Source organism: Salmo salar, chromosome 20 (genome assembly GCF_965601325.2).
Source record: "Salmo salar chromosome 20, fSalSal1, whole genome shotgun sequence".
In the NCBI taxonomy this organism is placed as follows: domain Eukaryota; kingdom Metazoa; phylum Chordata; class Actinopteri; order Salmoniformes; family Salmonidae; genus Salmo; species Salmo salar.
Window position 1 is genome coordinate 37,065,001 of NC_138310.1, and position 20,082 is coordinate 37,085,082.

The 20,082-nt window shown below is 43.1% G+C and overlaps 1 protein-coding gene across 1 annotated transcript in view; it reads left to right on the top strand.

Moving 5' to 3' along the window:
* Positions 1 to 10,368, top strand: part of LOC106580550 (17-beta-hydroxysteroid dehydrogenase type 3) — an 11,413-nt gene extending 1,045 nt beyond the window's left edge. The window contains exons 2-11 of the mRNA XM_045703286.2: positions 7,184 to 7,230; positions 7,683 to 7,758; positions 7,891 to 7,998; positions 8,453 to 8,520; positions 8,666 to 8,710; positions 8,983 to 9,017; positions 9,207 to 9,288; positions 9,453 to 9,518; positions 9,835 to 9,984; positions 10,090 to 10,368. Coding sequence (XP_045559242.1) covers positions 7,184 to 7,230; positions 7,683 to 7,758; positions 7,891 to 7,998; positions 8,453 to 8,520; positions 8,666 to 8,710; positions 8,983 to 9,017; positions 9,207 to 9,288; positions 9,453 to 9,518; positions 9,835 to 9,984; positions 10,090 to 10,185 — 773 coding nt within the window. The 3' untranslated portion in view covers positions 10,186 to 10,368. The remainder of the gene's footprint in view (positions 1 to 7,183; positions 7,231 to 7,682; positions 7,759 to 7,890; positions 7,999 to 8,452; positions 8,521 to 8,665; positions 8,711 to 8,982; positions 9,018 to 9,206; positions 9,289 to 9,452; positions 9,519 to 9,834; positions 9,985 to 10,089) is intronic.
* Positions 10,369 to 20,082: the final 9,714 nt, after the last annotated feature.

A 20,082-nucleotide genomic window follows, 5' to 3' on the forward strand; every position in this document is an offset into this window, starting at 1 on the left:
CAATGTTTGTAAATGAAGTAAATGTAAACAAACACTATATAGCCTCAAAACATAGTTAAAACTAAAATGTTGATATCATGGATGGTCAGTCCTTGTATCCATAGCTCTGTCTATGAATTTGAGAGTGGTTACATTTCTTCAGCTGTAAGATCAGCTGTAAGGTGTAAGGTTCCTCACTGTTTTATTTGGCGCATGTGACTAATACAATTTGATTTGATTTGATTTTGATTTGTTCTGTCAGCTTTTTACTGAAGCAGGGGCGGGGATTACACTTTGTTATTGTTTCTACTGCTGAGTGTCCCTTTAATTAATAAAGAATAGAGGGGAGTTTTGGTGAGTGAATTAAAGTTGTTTTTAACACAACTATCAATGTCATGCCATAACTATCAATGTCATGCCATAACTATCAATGTCATGACACAGCTATCAATGCCATTTTAATGTCACAGATTTTGGGGGGGTTTGTATCATTTGATTTACACAACATGCCTACCACTTTGAAGATGCAAAATTATTTTTATTGTGAAACAAACAAGAAATAACACAAAAAAAACTGAAAACCTGAGCGTGCATAACTATTCACCCACCCAAAGTCAATACTTTGTAGAACCATCTTTTGCAGCAATTACAGCTGCAAGTCTCTTGGGGTATGTCTCTTTAAGCTTGGCACATCTAGCCACTAGGAATTTTGCCCATTCTTCAAGAGAAAACTGCTCCAGCTTCTTCAAGTTGGATGGGTTCCGCTGGTGTACAGCAATCTTACCACAGATTCTCAATTGGATTGAGATGCCGATGGCAGCATGATGCTGCCACCACCATGCTTCACTGTGGGGATGGTGCTTTGGGGGTGATGAGATGGGTTGGGTTTGCACCAGACATAGCGTTTTCGTTGATGGCCAAAAAGCTCAATTTTTGTCTCATCTGACAAGAGTACCTTCTTCCATATGTTTGGGGAGTCTCCCACATGCCTTTTGGCAAACACCAAACGTGTTTGCTTATTTTTCTCTTTATTCAATTGCTTTTTTCTGGCCACTCTTCCGTAAAGCCCAGCTCTGTGGAGTGTACGGCTTAAAGTGGTCCTATGGACAGATACTCCAATCTCCACTGTGGAGCTTTGCAGCTCCTTCAGGGTCATCTTCGCTCTCTTTGTTGCCTCTCTGATTAATGCCCTCCTTGCCTGGTCCATGAGATTTGGTGGGCGGCCCTCTCTTGGCAGGTTTGTTGTGGTGTCATATTCTTTCAATTAAAAAAAATAATGGATTTAATGGTGGTCCGTGGGCTGTTCAAAGTTTTGGATATATTTTTTTATAGCCCAACCCTGATCTGTACTTCTCCACAACTTTGTCCTTGACCTGTTTGGAGAGCTCCTTGGTAATCATTGTGTCACTTGCTTGGTGGTGCCCCTTGCTTAGTGGTGTTGCAGACTCTGGGGCCTTTCAGAACAGGTGTATATATACTGAGATTATGTTACAGATCATGTGACACTTAGATTGCACACAGGTGGACTTTATTTAGCTAATTATGTGACTTCTGATGGTAATTGGTTGCACCCGATCTTATGTAGGGGTTTCATAGCAAAGGGGGTGAATACATATGCACGCACCACTTTTTCATTTTTTTTTTAGATTTACATAGTCAGACTTACAGCGCCTTCAGAAAGTATTCACACCCCTTTACTTTTTTGACATTTTCTTGTGTTACAAAGTGGGATTAAAAAGGATTTAATTGTTATTTTTTTGTCAACAATCTACACAAACTACTCTGTAATGTCAAAGTGGAAGAAAAATTCTAACATTTGTAATAATAAATATAAAAAGAAAACACTATCTTGATGAGATAATTGTTCAACCCTGTGAGTCAATACATGTTAGAATAACATTTGGCAGAGATTACAGCTGTGAGTTTTTCTGGGTAAATCTCTAAGAGTTTTGCACACCTGGATTGTACAATATTTAACATTATAATTTTTTTAATTCTTCATGCTCTGTCAAGTTGGTTGTTGATCATTGCTATACAGCCATTTTCAAGTCTTGCCATATATTTCAAGCAAACAGTGGTACTTAGTGATGTGTTGTGTTGGATTTTCCCAAAACATAACGCTTCATTTAAAAGTTAATTTCTTTGCCACATGTTTTGCAGTATTACTTTAGTGCATGATTTTAAAAATGTATATTGTGTACAGCCTTCCTTCTTTTCACTCTGTCAAATAGGTTTGTATTGTGAAGTAATTGTGCACTCTCCTCAAACAATAGCATGGTAATCTTTCACTGTAATAGCTACTGTAAATTGGACAGTAGATTAACAAGAATTTAAGCTTTCGGCCCAAATCTGATACAGTTGAAGTCAGAAGTTTACATACACTTAGGTTGGAGTCATTAAAACTTGTTTTTCAACCACTCCACAAATTTCTTGTTAACAAACTACAGTTTTGGCAAGTCGGTTAGGACATCTACTTTGTGCATGACACAAGTAATTTTTCCAACAATTCTTTACAGACAGATTATTTCACTTATAATTCACTGTATCACAATTCCAGTGGATCAGAAGTTTACATACACTAAGTTGACTGTGCCTTTAAACAGCTTGGAAAATTCCAGAAAATTATGTCATGGCGTTAAAAGCTTCTGATAGGCTAATTGACATAATTTGAGTCAATTGGAGGTGTACCTGTGGATGTATTTCAAGGCCTACCTTCAAACTCAGTGCCTCTTTGCTTGACATCATGGGAAAATCGAAAGAAATCAGCCAAGACCTCAGAAAAAAATGGTAGACCTCCACAAGTCTGGTTCATCCTTGGGAGCAATTTCCAAATGCCTTAAGGTACCACGTTCATCTGTACAAACAATAGTACGCAAGTATAAACACCATGGGACCACGTAGCCGTCATACCACTCAGGAAGTCTTCTGTCTCCTAGAGATGAACGTACTTTGCTGTTGTTCTGGGATTGATTTGCACTTTTCGCACCAAAGGACCTTGTGAAGATGCTGGAGGAAACAGGTGCAAAAGTATCTATATCCACAGTAAAACGAGTCCTATATCGACATAACCTGAAAGGCCGCTCAGCATGGAAGAGGCCACTGCTCCAAAACCGCCATAAAAAAGCCAGACTACGGTTTGTAATTGCACATGGGGACAAAGATCGTACTTTTTGGAGAAATATTCTCTGGTCTGATGAAAAAAAAATAGAACTGTTTGGCCATAATGACCATCATTATGTTTGGAGGAAAAAGGGGGACACTTGCAAGCCGAAGAACACTGTCACAACCATGAAGCACGGGGGTGGCAGCATCATGTTGTGGGGGTGCTTTGCTGCAGGAGGGAACTGGTGCACTTCACAAAATAGATGGCATCATGAGGACAGAAAATTATGTGGCTATATTGAAGCAACATCTCAAGACATCTGTCAGGAAATTAAAGCTTGGTTGCAAATGGGTCTTCCAAATGGACAATGACCCCAAGCATACTTCCAAAGTTGTGCAAAATGGCTTAAGGACAACAAAGTCAAGGTATTGGAGTGGCCATCACAAAGCCCTGACCTCGTCCTATAGAAGATTTGTGGGCAGAGCTGAAAAAGCGGGTGCGAGCAAGGAGGCCTATAAACCTGACTCAGTTACACCTGCTGAAATAAATAATTATCTGTACTATTATTCTGATATTTTACATGCTTAAAATAAAGTGGTGATCCTAACTGACCTAAAACAGGGAATTTTTACTGGAATTAAATGTCAGGAATTGTGAAAAATTGACTTTAAATGTATATGGCTAAGGTGTATGTAAACTTCCAACTTCAACTGTAGATGAGATCATTTTAAAATGATGTTTAACACCGAAATCATGTTAAACACTATTATTGCACACAGAGTGAGTCCATGAAACGTATTATGTGACTTGTTAAGCACATGTGTACTACTGAATTTATTTAGGCTTCCCATAACAAAAGGGTTGTATACTTATTGATTCAAGACATTTCAGCTTTTCATTTTTGATTTATTTTGAAAAACATAATTTCACTTTGACATCATGGGTATTGTGTGCAGGCCAGTGATCTAAATTGAATCCATAAAATAAAAAATCAGTCTGTAACACAACAAAATGTGGAAAGGATGTGAATACTTTCTGAAGGCACTGTATATAGTCAGACTTATATAGTCAGACTTATCAGGCCCTCTATGGGAGTGGCTGAAAGTCTCCGAGTCAGTTTCCTAAAAGATCATATCCTGACTGACCTAATATTATACCACACGGTATGGGACATTGAGGGCTACGCAATCAAAATACATACACGCCAACACACAGGGACACACACAACTAGTCCTCTGGTCCTGAGGGAGCAGTCAACTTGTGTTACTGAGTCCTCTTCTCCTCCTTTGAGTGTGTTCTGCCTCCCACAGTGCTATAAACTGTGGTGTTCTCTTTCCCCATAAAGGACCAACAATACGCAGCCTGACCACCTCCCTTTTCCCAAGCTCTGCTTCTATTCCATTCCAATCCAGCACAGGGGGAAAAAAAGCAATTAGAACAGTATGTTCTGGAGCGTATTATCCTCTTCCTTCTCCTTAACCTGGAGGAGTCTTTCAAGCTCATTTGAAATCAAATGAACATACGTTTGTTTCTCTTCCTCTGTTTCCTTTCACTATCAAGCCTTTTTGAGTGTTTGTGACATGTTTGGTTAGAGTGTGTGCGTGTGTGTGTATGTGTGTGTTTGTGTAGCCTTCAGTGTGTGTTTTTTTGTTGTGTGTGTTTGTGTAGCCTTCAGTATCCCATACCGTGTTGTTTCTAATTCTTCCTCTGTGGGAAGTTTCTGGTGTGTCAAGATGTGCTTTGCATTTGTTCTTGCTTCATCTCTCTGCCCTGAAGCAATGCAGGAGAAGACAGGAGTCAAGAGGAGGAAAACAGACAGTCTGGACATTGTACATTCAGAGGAGACTGGATATACTTCAGCTAGCTACTGAGGGAGAAAGACACGCAGGCTAGCTTGGACAGCCCTAAGACCACTCAGTTCCGTTAAGATACTGCTGCCTTTGTTATATTAAGGTCAATAACCAATGCTCCCTTAACATCCCTCCCTTCCCCTCAGAGTGGAACATACCAGGGCTTCTGTGGTAGAGTTTGGTTCGAAGGTTCTCGAAGGCTGGAGTTGCTATTCTGAACTTTTATGTTCACTATCACTGTGTGTGTGTGTGTGTGTGTGTGTGTGTGTGTGTGTGTGTGTGTGTGTGTGTGTGTGTGTGTGTGTGTGTGTGTGTGTGTGTGTGTGTGTGTGTGTGTGTGTGTGTGTGTGTGTGTGTGTGTGTTCCCAAGCATATACAATTAGTGAATTGCATTAGTCAAACACAAACAACGAGATTCTTCTGGCCTGTTGGTTTACCGAGGCATGGTGAAGACAAACATTTTTCGTTTTTGTTCGCTCTTCAAGCCAGGCACTGCCTCATGGTCAGAAAGTATGGATGAGTTTGTTACTGGGACCACAGAGAAATAAACACTGGACTGCAAATACCGCAACAAATTAATTCTGCAGTTTATGAAAGTAATGTATCTCTTTTGCTAGCATGACACTGCTAGCATGACACTGTATAAAAATGAATAGTCCAAATCTGAAATTATAGAGTTTTGCTTAGTTGCCCAATACAATTCAACCTGAATTCTATTTGGAGAGAGTTCTACTTAAGTGATAATGCCTGAGAAGCTGGCAAAACTTAGTCTCGGGCTGGCAAACCGTGCCAATATATTCACCAAACACCGGCTTCGAGGGCATTATCACATTTATACAACGGGTTACCAACATTTTGATTATTTTATCCATACTATTTAATATTTCCAAAATATATATTTCCGACACAAATCTAAGGTTGCTACCCAAGCCAGCTGGTCATTCGTTCTATCGGTTCGGTTGCCAGAGATACGACCCAGTTGTTCAGTCTTTTTGTTCTTTACCTATGGACGCAACCCAGACGTTCATTCTAAATGTTCCATTGCCGTACTAGCTGACAACGTTCTTATCCCTTGCTTGCTAGATAGCCAACTATGGCTAACTTACAGTCACGTCAAACAGTGCAGCCAGAATAATAGTTTAAGCTGTTTTCTAGTGACGTTTATTTGGATACATCCATAACAATGAGCTAATGAAGCACGATTTCGCCTGGCATAGAACATGTGCTCTCTCATTAGGACACTGTTGTTCAGAGGAGCTAGCCAACAACACAGCTAACACAATAACCTCAAACTGAAGCTGGAAAGACTGCAAACTAGCTGCACTTCGTTTCACCTTTTTTCAAATTGACATTTCTTTGTAAATATCCATAAAAATGATGTCAGCTGATTCATGACTTCGACTGGCTGAGAAACTCTGCCTGCCTGTCTCGCTCTCATCCCAACCCCGACACATTCATTACTATGGGACAGCTGGAGATCGAATTTAAATATTGAAACAATGTTTTATTAAGTGTCAGAGAGACAGAAAGCAAGGTTTGTACAAATCTCTGCTGTTGAAAACGAAATGTTAGTCTAAAAGAAATGTGAGATAATGTCTAGATTTTTTTATAGTGGAGATCAAGTTTATAAGGTGCCTGGCTGGGCTGATGAGACAGTGGATTGCGCAGTCAGATGGAACAGAGTAAATAGGCATTTAACGTTGTAGATTTAGCCGGTGGTAACTTGTGGAATAGACATCAGCTGGAATGCAGTTTTAACCAATCAGCATTCAGCATTAGACCCACCCATTGTATAATGTCAAACATCTGACAGTGCTATAAAACACACAGACAGTTCTAGAATGAGTACATACTGCATGTGTGTGCGTGTATGTGTGCGTATGTGTGTGTGCATGAACAGAAATCAGACTCATCAGGACAAAGGTCAAATTAAACACACAGAGACTGATCTCCTGTTGGTTCTCTGTCCTTGCGGTCCTTTTATCAGAACTGAGGAACACGCTGTATGTATATGAGTACACTGTGTCAGGACAAGATAGCACATGCAAACAAACACAGAAGAAAATTCCTATTTTTATTGTCTGCAGAAGAGGAGAGGGAAGAGGAAAGGGAAGTTCTAAGTGGAGCAGTACACCCATGCTGTGGTGAATGAAGCCTGTACTGGTGGGAAATGTTACTGCCTGGTTACTTCTATCAGCTATGTGGAAAGAGATTTTCCAGTGACATCCTATCCCATCTTCCTCTGTTGCAGTGGTCACTGGTGGGTCAGACGGAATAGGGAGGGCATATGCCTTTGAAGTAAGTTCCCATTGTTGTTTCTGAATATGCCTGTGACATCCCACCTGTCCATCACTATCTCCTATGGTTCGAAGCTACCTGTCTGTCCATCTCTAACTCCTGCGGTTCAACCCTACCTGTCGTTCCATCACTAACTCCTGCGGTTCAACCCTACCTGTCTGTCCGTCCATCACTAACTCCGGTGGTTCAACCCTACCTGTCGTTTCATCTCTAACTCCTGTGGTTCATCTCTAACTCCTGTGGTTCAACTCTACCTGTCGTTCCATCACTAACTCCTGTGGTTCAATCCCACCTGTCTATCTATCACTAACTCCTGTGGTTCAACTCTACCTGTCGTTCCATCACTAACTCTTGTGGTTCAATCCCACCTGTCTATCTATCACTAACTCCTGTGGTTCAACTCTACCTGTCGTTCCATCACTAACTCCTGTGGTTCAATCCCACTTGTGCAGCTGGCAGGACGTGGGCTGAACGTGGTGATCCTGAGCAGAACCAAGGACAAACTGGATCGGGTGGCAGTGGAGATAGGTGGGCGGAACTAACATCCTTCTTCTTGTTCTGGGATGAGCAACATTGTCATTGGGGACTGTTTAGATGTTAGGTCAATGGGATCAATGATGTATCTATTGATCTTCATTCTGTGACATTGCTCTTTCACAGAAGAAACCACGGGTCAGAAAGTGAAAGTGATCGTAGCCGACTTCACTGAGGATGACATGTACGAGTGCATTGAGGCGAAGCTGAAAGGCTTAAATATTGGTGTATTAGGTACGTGGTTTTCAGATTTTTGTAAGTGCAGTAAGTCGTGTCATTCAGTTGTATTTATTGTAAATGTTAAAAATGAGATTATAAACGGGGTGGTTTGAGCTCTGAATGCTGATTGGCTGAAAGTCATGGTATATCAGACTAAATTCCACGGCTATGACAAAAAATATATATATTTTTACGGTTCTAATTACGTTGGTAACCGGTTTTAATAGCAATAAGGCACAATAAGGGTTTGTGGTATATGGCCAATATACCGCAGCTAACGGCTGTATCCAGGTACTCTGTGTTGCGTTGTGCGTTCAGAACAGCCCTAAGCCGTGGTACATTGGCCATATACCACACCTCCTCGGGACTTATTGCTTAAGTATAGTATTATAAATAAAACAAGGAGAAATAATGATCTCCAAAAATGGTCTATCTAATGCCAATGAAAGTTAACATCCAATCCACACAGTGAATAACGTGGGGATTCTACCCAGTCATATTCCCTGCAAGTTCCTGCAGACTAAAGACCTGGAACAGGTGAGAGGAGACAGACACTATTGGTTATCTATTAGCCTGTCCTCGTACCTCACATGTCCTCTCACCTACATTGATGTTACCTGGTGGAAGACGGAAGACAAGGAAAGGGAAACATACTTCACTCTTGTATTCTTTTTCCTTCCAGAAAATTACTAAAGTGATCAACTGCAATGTGAAAGCCTTGGTCAAGGTGGGTAGACCTACTAATATTGAATTCCATCAGGTGTTTATGCTTAAAAGGTATAACTCAGGATGTTGGCAATGACGCCCTTCATCTACTTCCCCAGAGTCAGATGAACTCTTGGATACCATTTTTATGTCTCTGTGTCCTGTATGAGGGAAGTTATAGGTTGTTTCACGGGCCAATGCTAAGTAGCATTAGCGCAATGAGTGGAAGTCTATGGGTATCGCTTTAGGTGTCTTCTTGTTTTTAACGGACTTGTCTTATACTTTATCCCACAGATGTGCCAAATAGTCCTGCCAGGGATGGAGATAAGGTGTTTTGGAGAGAGGTTTTCCTCAATATAATATTGAGACTTCACACTGTCAATTAATCAAAAGTCCAGTTTACTGAAATTGTCTGTTAATTGCTTGATGAACATATGTTGATCAATGTTAGGAGTAGTGCTTGAGTAGTCCTGACCAGAGCCATGTATTTGGATGTATATTCTCTTATGTCCTTACAGAGGGAAGGGAATGATCGTGAACATCTCCTCTGGTGTGGCCAGTGTTCCTTCCCCCATATACACCATGTACTGCGCCTCAAAGGCTAGTACAGATCTGCTCTGTCTTTCACTTTGAAATTGCTTCACTTAGCTTAATTTAAGTACAGGATGATCAGTAAGTTGTTGAAAAATGATTCTGGAATTAGTAGTTTGTGTAACAAATAATCAAAGTGATTTCAACGTTTCTATGTGTCGGTCTTTGTCCAGGTGTTTGTGGAGAGGTTCTCTCAAGGTCTGCAGGCTGAATATAAAGCTAAAGGAGTCATGATACAGGTGCAGTGATACATCTAAGCATCAGTGTGCATGGATCTATTTTACATTCATATGAAAAGGGGGAAGGGTGCTCAAATGATCCGTATGTGCACTGACTGAGCTGGGGTCAATTCTATAGAAATTCAGTCAGTTTAGCAGGTGAATTGAAATTCTAGCTAAATCAATAATTTTAAAAAGTACTCAAGGGAAATAAATGGCACTTTTCAATTGGAAGTTGAATTCACTTGACTGAACTGAAATGGAACTGACCTCTGACTTTGTCTGTTCTATTTGTCTGATTTACTCTATTTATCTTTCCTGTATCTCTGTCTCACAGGCAGTGGCTCCATTTGGCGTGTCCACCCCCATGACGGGCTACCAGAAGCCCAACATGGTGACCCTGACAGCGGAGGACTTTGTCAGGTCGTCCCTGGAGTACCTCCTAGCCGGGGACAAGACCTACGGCAGCATCTGTCACACAGTACTGGTAAAATACATGAGAACATTTACAGATATGGAAAGGAGAAGTATTTACAGTGTATAGTCAGTGCCATCACTGAAACCATGCCACTTGCCTCTCTCCCTCCTGCAGGGTTGGATGGTAAAGACTGTTCCCAAGCAGATCCTCCATAGTGAGAGCATGCAGGACAGTCTACTGGAGTATGTGAAGAAAAGACTGGGGAAATAGGTGATAGATCACTTGCAACACATACACTATTTTATCATCATATACTGTGCTTTCAGAAAGTATAGCACCCCTTGACTTTTTCAACATTTTGTTGTGTTACGGCCTGAAATGGATTAAATTGACATTGTGGCCCATAATGGCCCATAATGTTTTTTACAAATGAATAAAAATGAAAAGCAGAAATTTCTTGAGTCAATAGGTATTCAACCCCTTTGTTATGGCAAGCCTAAATAAGTTCATGAGTAAAAATGTCCTTAACAAGTCACATAAGTTGCATGGACTCACTCTGTGCTCAATAATAATGTTTAACATGATTGTTGAACAACTACCTCATCTCTGTACCCCACACATACAATTGTCTGTAAGTTTCAGTCGAGCAGTGAATTTCAAAACACAGATTCAACCAGAAAGACCAGGGAGGCTTTCCAATGCCTCGCAAAGAAGGGCACCTATTGTCAATGGGTAAAAATAAAAAAGCAGATATTGAATATCCCTTTGAGCATGCCGAAGTTATTAATTACACTTTGTCACTTCAAATTAAAACTTCTTAGGGTTAGGCCCCTTTTTTCTCAATTTCCGCCTGAATGACGTGCCCAAAGTAAACTGCCTGTTGCTCAGGCCCTGAAGCCAGGATATGCATATAATTGGTACCATTGGAAAGACAACACTTTGAAGTTTGTAGAAATGTAAAAATAATGTAGGAGAATATAACACAATAGATATGGTAGGAGAAAATCCAAAGAAAAACCAACCAGACATTTCTTTGTTTTGAGAGACCATCCTCTTAGAATGGCATGTACGAGGTCCTTTTGAAAATTAGCTCCCTGGATGCAATTCCTATGGCTTCCACATGATGTCAGGCTATGTTCTTGTAACTTCAAAAATGAAGAAGAAATATCAGTTTTAGTACAGGGACACAGTCTTGGAAATTCGTGTTTGCGCGTGCCATGAAGACAGGACACACCTGATAAAATCGGTTTCCTATTGAACATACTTCTTTCCGTAAGAAATATTATAGTTTGATTACATTTTAGGGTATCTGAGGGGTAAATAGAAACTTATTTTGACTTATTGAAACAACGTTTAGGGGTAGATTTTTGGATTCCTTTCTCTGCATGTTGAACGAGTGGATTACTCAAATTGACAGCGCCAACTAAACTGACTTTTTGGGACCCTTTGGATGACAAATCAGAGGAAGATTTTCAGAAAGTAAGTGAATATTTCATCGCTATTTGTGAATTTATGAAACCTGTGCCAGTGAAAAAATATTTTGATGTGGGGCGCCGTCCTCAAACAATCGCATGGCATGCTTTCGCTGTAATAGCTACTGTAAATCGGACAGTGCAGTTAGATTAACAAGAATTGAAGCTTTCAACCGATAGAAGACATATGTATCTAAATGTTTAATATCCATGATTTTTATGATTATTTATTTGAATTGCGCGCCCTCCAGTTTCACCAGAAGTTGTCCCGCTAGCGGGATGCCTAGCCCCTTACACCCAGTCACTGCAAAGATACAGGCGTCCTTTGTAACTCAGTTGCCGGAGAAGAAGGAAACCACTCAGGGATTTCACCATGAGGCCATTGGTGACTTTAAAACAGTTAGAGTTTAATGGCTGTGATTGGAGAAAACTGAGGATTGATCAACAACATTGCAGTTACTCCACAATGCTGACAGAGTGAAAATAAGGAAGCCTGTACAGAATAAAACATATTCCAAAACATGCATCCTGTTTGCAACAAGGCACTAAATACTGCAAAAAATGTGGCAGTTAACTTTTTTTCCTGAATACAAAGTGTTATGTTTGTGGCAAATCCAATACAAAACATTACTAAGTACCACTCTCCATATTTTCAAGTGTAGTGGTGGTTGCATCATGTTATGGGTATGCTTGTAATTGTTAAGGTATAACGGCTCTCATTGTTAGAAGTAGAAGTGGACCAAAGCGCAGCGTGATAAGTGTTCATGATTCTTTATTTTCACAACACACTCAAACCAAAATAACAAAAGGTGAAAAAACGAAAGCGCACAGTTCTGTCAGGCAACAGAATGCTAAACAGAAAATAACCTCCCACAAACACAGGAAGAAAACAGGCTGCCTAAGTAAGATTCTCAATCAGAGACAACGATAGACAGCTGCCTCTGATTGGGAACCACACTCGGCCCAAAAACAAAGAAACAGAAAACATAGATTTTCCCACCTGAGTCATGCCCTGACCTAAGCAAACATAGAGAATAATAAGGATCTCTATGGTCAGGGCGTGACAGTACCCCTCCCCCCCAAAGGTTCGGACTCCAGCCGCAAACCTGAACCTATAGGGGAGGGTCCGGGTGGGCATCTCCTCTTGGTGGAGGCTCCGGTGCGGGATGCAGATCCCCCTCCGCTTGGGGCTTCCCCCACTTTCATGGAACCGGACCGTGGATCGTCGCCGGTGGCTCTGGACTGGGATCCCCCGCTGGAGGCTCTGGACTGCCGACCGTCGCTGGAGGCTCCGGACTGGGGACCGTCGCTGAAGGCTTCGGACAGGGGACCGTCGCTGCAGGCTCCGTGCCATGGATCATCACTGGAGGCTCCGGGCCATGGATCATCACTGGAGGCTTTGTGTCATGGATTATCACTGGAGGCTCCGGGCCATGGATTATCACTGGAGGCTCCGGGCCATGGATTATCACTGGAGGCTTCGTGCCATGGATCATCCCTACAGGCTCCGGGCCATGGATCATCACTGGAGGCTTCGTGCCATGGATTATCACTGGAGGCTTTGTGCCATGGATCATCCCTACAGGCTCCGGGCCATGGATCATCACTGGAGGCTTCATGCCATGGATCATCACTGGCGGCTTCATGCCATGCATCATCACTGGAGGCTTCGGACCATGGAGCCAGAACAGGTCTCACCAGACTGGGGAGACGCACTGGAGACCGGGTGCACGGAGCTGGCACAGGATATACTGGGCCATGGAGGCGCACTGGAGGTCTGGAACGTAGGGCTGGCACAACCCGTCCTGGCTGGATGCTCACTTTAGCCAGGCAAGTGTAGGGCGCTGGCACAGGACGAACTGGGCTGTGAAGGCGCACTGGCGACACAGTACGTAGAGCTGGCGCAGGATATCCTGGACCGAGGAGACGCACCGGAGACCAGGAGCGCTGAGCTGGCACAATCCATCCTGGCTGAATGCTCACTTTAGCCTGGCAAATGCGGGGAGCCGGCTACGAGTGCCTCGGGCTGTGAATGTGCACTGGGGATACCGTACGCATCACTGCATAACACGGTGCCTGACTGGTCACACACTCCCCACAGTAAGCACGGGGAGTTGGCTCAGGTCTCAATTCTGACTCCGCCAATCTCCCCGTGTGCCCCCCCCCCCCCCCCAATTTTTTGGGGGAGCTGCCTCTCGGGCTTCTGTCGTTGCTGTGACTCCCGATCTCGTCGCCTTTTCTCCCTTGCTGCTTCCACCTGTTCTCATGGGAGGCGATCCCATCCGGCCTGGATCTCCTCCCACGTCCAGGATCCGTTGCCATCCAGGATGTCCTCCCATGTCCAACTATCCTGGCCACGCTGCTTGGTCCATTTTTGGTGGGAGGTTCTGTAACGGCTTTCGTTGTTAGAAGTAGAAGTGGACCAAAGCGCAGCGTGGTAAGTGTTCATGATTCCTTATTTTCACAACACACTCAAACCAAAATAACAAAAGGCGAAAAATCGAAAGCGCGGAGTTCTGTCAGGCAACAGAATGCTAAACAGAAAATAACCTCCCACAAATACAGGAAGAAAATGGGCTGCCTAAGTATGATTCCCAATCAGAGACAACGATAGACAGCTGCCTCTGATTGGGAACCACACTCGGCCCAAAAACAAAGAAACAGAAAACATAGATTTTCCCACCCGAGTCACGCCCTGACCTAAGCAAACATAGAGAATAATAAGGATCTCTATGGTCAGGGCGTGACATAAGTACTGGGAGTGCTATAAAGTCCAAAAGTTATGGCCGGAGTCAGAAAGTTGGCTGTCATAAGTTTTACAATAAAAGTTTACCTTTAATCCATCTACAGTATGTGCATATTTCAAGATATGGCATATGAGGGTGTGATGAGATACCCAATGGGTTCGACCGTATTTCTCTCAAAAATTGTTTGGAAAAAACTTTTGCTTCAAAACTGGAAATCAAATGACCATCCATCATTAAGACAGTGGATGAATCAAATGCATTAATATCTAAATACAACATTACAAAAACATTACAAGTACCAGAGATATTCAAATGATGAGGAATGAGAGAAATGATGGAGTGTGTGTGTGGGTTGGGGGGGGCTGTGAGTGTGCACAGAGACAGTGCAAAAATAAAAAGTCAATAAAGATACAAGATGAACTCAGATAGTCCGCCTAGCCATTTCGATAGCAGATTTTACAGGTCTTCCTACTACACCGCCTGATATAGATGTCCTGGATAGCAGGGACCTCGGCCCCAGTGCACCTCGGCCCCAGTGCACGACCCTCTGTAGCGCCATGCGATCGAGGGCAGTGCTATTGCCAAACCAGGCAGTGATGCAGCCAGTCAATATGCTCTCTATGGTACAGCTGTAGAACTTTAAGGGTTTGAGGGCCAAACTTTCCTCCTGAGGGGGAAGAGCCGCTGTCACGCCTTCTTCACGACTGTGTGCGTGTTTGGACCATTTAAAGTGATTTGGACACCGAGGAACTTGAAGCTCTCGACCTGCTCTACTGCAGCCCCGTCGATGTGGATGGGGGTGTGCTCGTCTCCCCCCCCGTTTCCTGTATTCCACGTTCAGCTCCTTGGTCTTACTGACTTTAAGGGAGAGATTGTTGTTCTGGCACCACACTGCCAGGTCACTGTAGGCTGACTCATCGTCGCCTTTGATCAAGCCTACCACCGTTGTGTCATCAGCAAACCTGATGGTGTTGGAGTAGTGCGTGGCAACACAGTCGTGGGTGAACAGGGAGTACAGGGGACTAAGCACACAACACTGTGGGGCCCCTGTGTTGAGGGTCAGCGTGGCAGGGGTGATGTTGCCTACCCTCACCACATGGGGTCAGCCCGTTAGGAAGTACAGGATCCAGTTGCAAGGGAGGTGTTCACACCCAGAATCCTAAGCTTGGTGACAAACTTAGAGGGGACAATGGTGTTGAACTCTGAGCTGTAGTCAATGAACAGAGCTCTCACATAGGTATTCCTCTATTCTTGGTGGGTGAGGAAAGTGTGGAGAGCAATTGAGATTGTTTAAGAAAAAAGTGAAGTAAAAAAATAAGTAAAACATTTAAAAAATGATTAAAAGAGCAGCATTAAAATAACTGTAGCGAGGCTACATACAGGGAGTACCGGTACAGAGTCAATGTGCGGGGGCACAGGTTAGCATTTCACTGTAAGGTCTACATCTGTTGTATTTGGCGCATGTGACAAATACAATTTGATTTGAAAACTGAAACCTACTTGATGGTAACAGTGCTCACTTCTGCCCCTAGTGGCAGGTTTCCACATCATCGCCCAACATCCTCAGAGAAAGTCCCTACGTGGAATACTGACTTGTATCACGTGTGACCTGGTTGTAAAGAACACTCCTCATAAATTTCATTGAAGAACAGAGTGAAGACGTGAGACTGGAGCCATATCTACTCATACACACGCACGCACACACACACACACACACACACACACACACACACACACACACACACACACACACACACACACACACACACACACACACACACACAGTGTGTCTGTAACTCATATCAGTGTAGTCTCATCCAGGGTGCGAGACAGACAGGATGGTGATTGAATGACCAGACAGCCAGTCTGTGTCTACGCTCTTCAGTAAATCACTAAAACTATTTGTATATAAGCTTTAAAAAATATAAGCCTCAACTGTGGGATAATGTGAACAACAGCTAATCAACAAGGCAACTTATTAGAATAAGAAGCAAATATAACTTTCCATCCCACTTACCGGTAGCTGATGTTGTTCCAGCTTGTCAGAGCAGGCTGACTGGCTAAGCACAGTGTGACTGGAGTGATTGGACATGATGAATTATCTTCATATGGTAAGGGAGAAAGACGGGAATAGAGTCAGAGAATATACAGTAGATAGAGGAAGAAAGGGAGAGATGAGAAGGAGAGATGTTGAGAGGGAGGAGGTTAGATTGACCAAGACCAAAATCTTCCCTCGTTCTGCATATTACTGTCGGAGTCCCTTCAAGACCGAGACAGAGAGAGAAAGAGATTGAGCGAGAGGAGGGTAAACAAACAAACAAACAAACAAACAGTCTGTCACTCTCATTATCAACACACAGCAAGACACAGGGGAGACAGACAGACATGCACACACATATGCACGCACTCGCAAAAGAAGGCAGACAAGGACACACACACACACACACACACACACACACACACACACACACACACACACACACACACACACACACACACACACACACACACACACACACACACACCAACATTGTTCAGCATGTCGTGTGCGTCTCACTGATAAACCACAGTAATGGGAGCATATTAGGATGGCTGACATTATTTCAAAGAATGTAACATGTATTGTTTTTAGTCTGTCACTATCTAGTGGCAGTTTATCGTCATCACAAGCAGAAACACAGGAAGTTATGAGTTTTACATTTTATCAGGGAAAAAAAATACATATTTTTTTATTCAACCTTTATTAAACCATGCAAGTCAGTTAAGAACAAATTCTTATTTACAATGACGGCCTACGCCGGCCAATGACGGCCTACGCTGGACGACACTGCGCCAATTGTGCGCCACCCTATGGGACTCCCAATCACGGCCAGATGTGATACAGCTTGGAATCAAACCAGGGTTTGTAGTGATGCCTCTTGCACTGAAATGCAGTGCCTTAGACCCCTGCCCAAATTGATCCAGAGATGCCCAAAGCCTAGTTCCTGCACCTTGGCTCCAAAGAGGAGTAGATTAAGTTTGGGCAGGGGTTGCCAACCTTACTTTTCTACCGGACAACTTTATGGTTTCTACTTCTTAATTACCGTTTATATTTTTAGTTTTTCTCTCACTCAACTTTTTTTCATTCAACTTTTTCACTCCGGACGTTTTATCTGGACATGGTTCGTCAGGACTTCCAACAGCCGAAGCTAAGTAACATTAACATGATAATTGCAGTCGCTGTACTCATAATATACAGGAGAACGATCGCCTTACGGCGAGGATAGCTGTGCTGCAAGCCCAGCTTCAGACGCAATCGTTAGGCAAGGGTAATTTCAGTGTAGGAAAGGATGAAACAGCGTCTGTGCCACCAGTAAGTACAGATAGTAACGTTAGTATAAATCCCCTCGCACGGTCCCCGCAGCCGGACAACTTTCTCATGGCTTCTGGAGGGAAATGTTGTAGGAATGCTCAACCGGTGTCGCTCATTCAGCCGACAGAAACTTTCAACCGGTTCTCCCCATTAAAGCAGCGAGTCGGAGTCAGAGGCCGAGCCTTCTCTGGTCTCTACTCCTCCCGTTCCGGGGTCTGAGACGCCGAAGCTTCCCACCGTTAGCTCTGACAAATTGAAAACCCTAGTCATTGGCGACTCCATTACCCGCAGTATTAGACTTAAAACGAATCATCCAGAGATCATACACTGTTTACCAGGGGGCAGGGCTACCGACGTTAAGGCTAATCTGAAGATGGTGCTGGCTAAAGCTAAAACTGGCTAGTGTAGAGAGTATAGAGATAATGTTATCCACGTTGGCACCAACGATGTTTGGATGAAACAGTCAGAGGTCACCAAGCGCAACATAGCTTCAGCGTGTAAATCAGCTAGAAAGATGTGTCGGAATCGAGTAATTGTCTCTGGCCCCCTCCCAGTTAGGGGGAGTGATGAGCTCTACAGCAGATGTGGGACAACTCAATCGCTGGTTGAAAACTGTTTTCTGCCCCTCCCAAAAGATATAATTTGTAGATAATTGGCCCTCTTTCTGGAACTCACCCACAAACAGGACCAAGCCTGGCCTGCTGAGGAGTGACGGACTCCATCCTAGCTGGAGGGGTGCTCTCATTTTATCTACGAACATAGACAGGGCTCTAACTCCCCTAGCTCCACAATGAAATAGGGTGCAGGCCAGGCAGCAGGCTGTTAGCCAGCTTGCCAGCTTAGTGGAGTCTGCCACTAGCACAGTCAGTGTAGTCAGCTCAGCTATCCCCATTGAGACCGTGACTGTGCCTCGACCTAGGTTGGGCAAAACTAAACATGGCGGTGTTCGCCTTAGCAATCTTACTATAATAAAGACCTCCTCCATTCCTGCCATTATTGAAAGAGATCTTGATACCTCACATCTCAAAATAGGGCTACTTAATGTTAGATCCCTCACTTCAAAGGCAGTTATAGTCAATGAACTAATCACTGATCATAATCTTGATGTGAGGTGCCTGACTGAAACATGGCTTAAGCCTGATGAATTTACTGTGTTAAATGAGGCCTCACCTCCTGGTTACACTAGTGACCATATCCCCCGTGCATCCTGCAAAGGCGGAGGTGTTGCTAACATTTACGATAGCAAATTTAAATTTACCAACAAAAAAAAACGTTTTCGTCTTTTGAGCTTCTAGTCATGAAATCTATGCAGCCTCATCATTCACTTTATATAGCTACTGTTTACAGGCCTCTTGGGCCATATACAGCGTTCCTCACTGAGTTCCCTGAATTCCTATTGGACATTGCAGTCATGGGAGATAATATTCAAATTTTTGGTGACTTTAATATTCACATAGAAAAGTCCACAGACCCACTCCAAAAGGCTTTCGGAGCCATCATCGACTCAGTTGGTTTTGTCCAACATGTCTCTGGACCTACTCACTGCCACAGTCATACTCTGGACCTAGTTTTGTCCCGTGGAATAAATGTTGTGGATCTTAATGTTTTTCCTCATAATCCTGGACTATCGGACCACCTTTTTATTACGTTTGCAATCGCAACAAATAATCTGCTCAGACCCCAACGAAGGAGCATCAAAAGTCGTGCTATAAATTCTCAGACAACCCAAAGATTCCTTGATGCCCTTCCAGACTCCCTCTGCCTACCCAAGGACATCAGAGGACAAAAATCAGTTAACCACCTAACTGAGGAACTCAATTTAACTTTGCGCAATACCCTAGATGCAGTTGCACCCCTAAAAACTAAAAACATTTGTCATAAGAAACTAGCTCCCTGGTATACAGAAAATACACGAGCTCTGAAGCAAGCTTCCAGAAAATTGGAACGGAAATGGCGCCACACCAAACTGGAAGTCTTTCGACTACCTTGGAAAGACAGTACCGTGCAGTATCGAAGAGCCCTCACTGCTGCTCGATCATCCTATTTTTCCAACTTAATTGAGGAAAATAAGAACAATCCGAAATGTATTTTTGATACTGTCGCAAAGCTAACTAAAAAGCAGCATTCCCCAAGAGAGGATGGCTTTCACTTCAGCAGTAATAATTTCATGAACTTCTTTGAGGAAAAGATCATGATCATTAGAAGGCAAATTACGGACTCCTCTTTAAATCTTCGTATTCCTCCAAAGCTCCATTGTCCTGAGTCTGCACAACTCTGCCAGGACCTAGGATCAAGGGAGACACTAAAGTGTTTTAGTACTATATCTCTTGACACAATGATGAAAATAATCATGGCCTCTAAACCTTCAAGCTGCATATTGGACCCTATTCCAACTAAACTACTGAAAGAGCTGCTTCCTGTGCTTGGCCCTCCTATGTTGAACATAATAAACGCCTATCCACCGGATGTGTACCAAACACACTAAAAGTGGCAGTAATAAAGCCTCTCTTGAAAAAGCCAAACCTTGACCCAGAAAATATAAAAACTATCGGCCTATATCGAATCTTCCATTCCTCTCAAAACTTTTAGAAAAAGC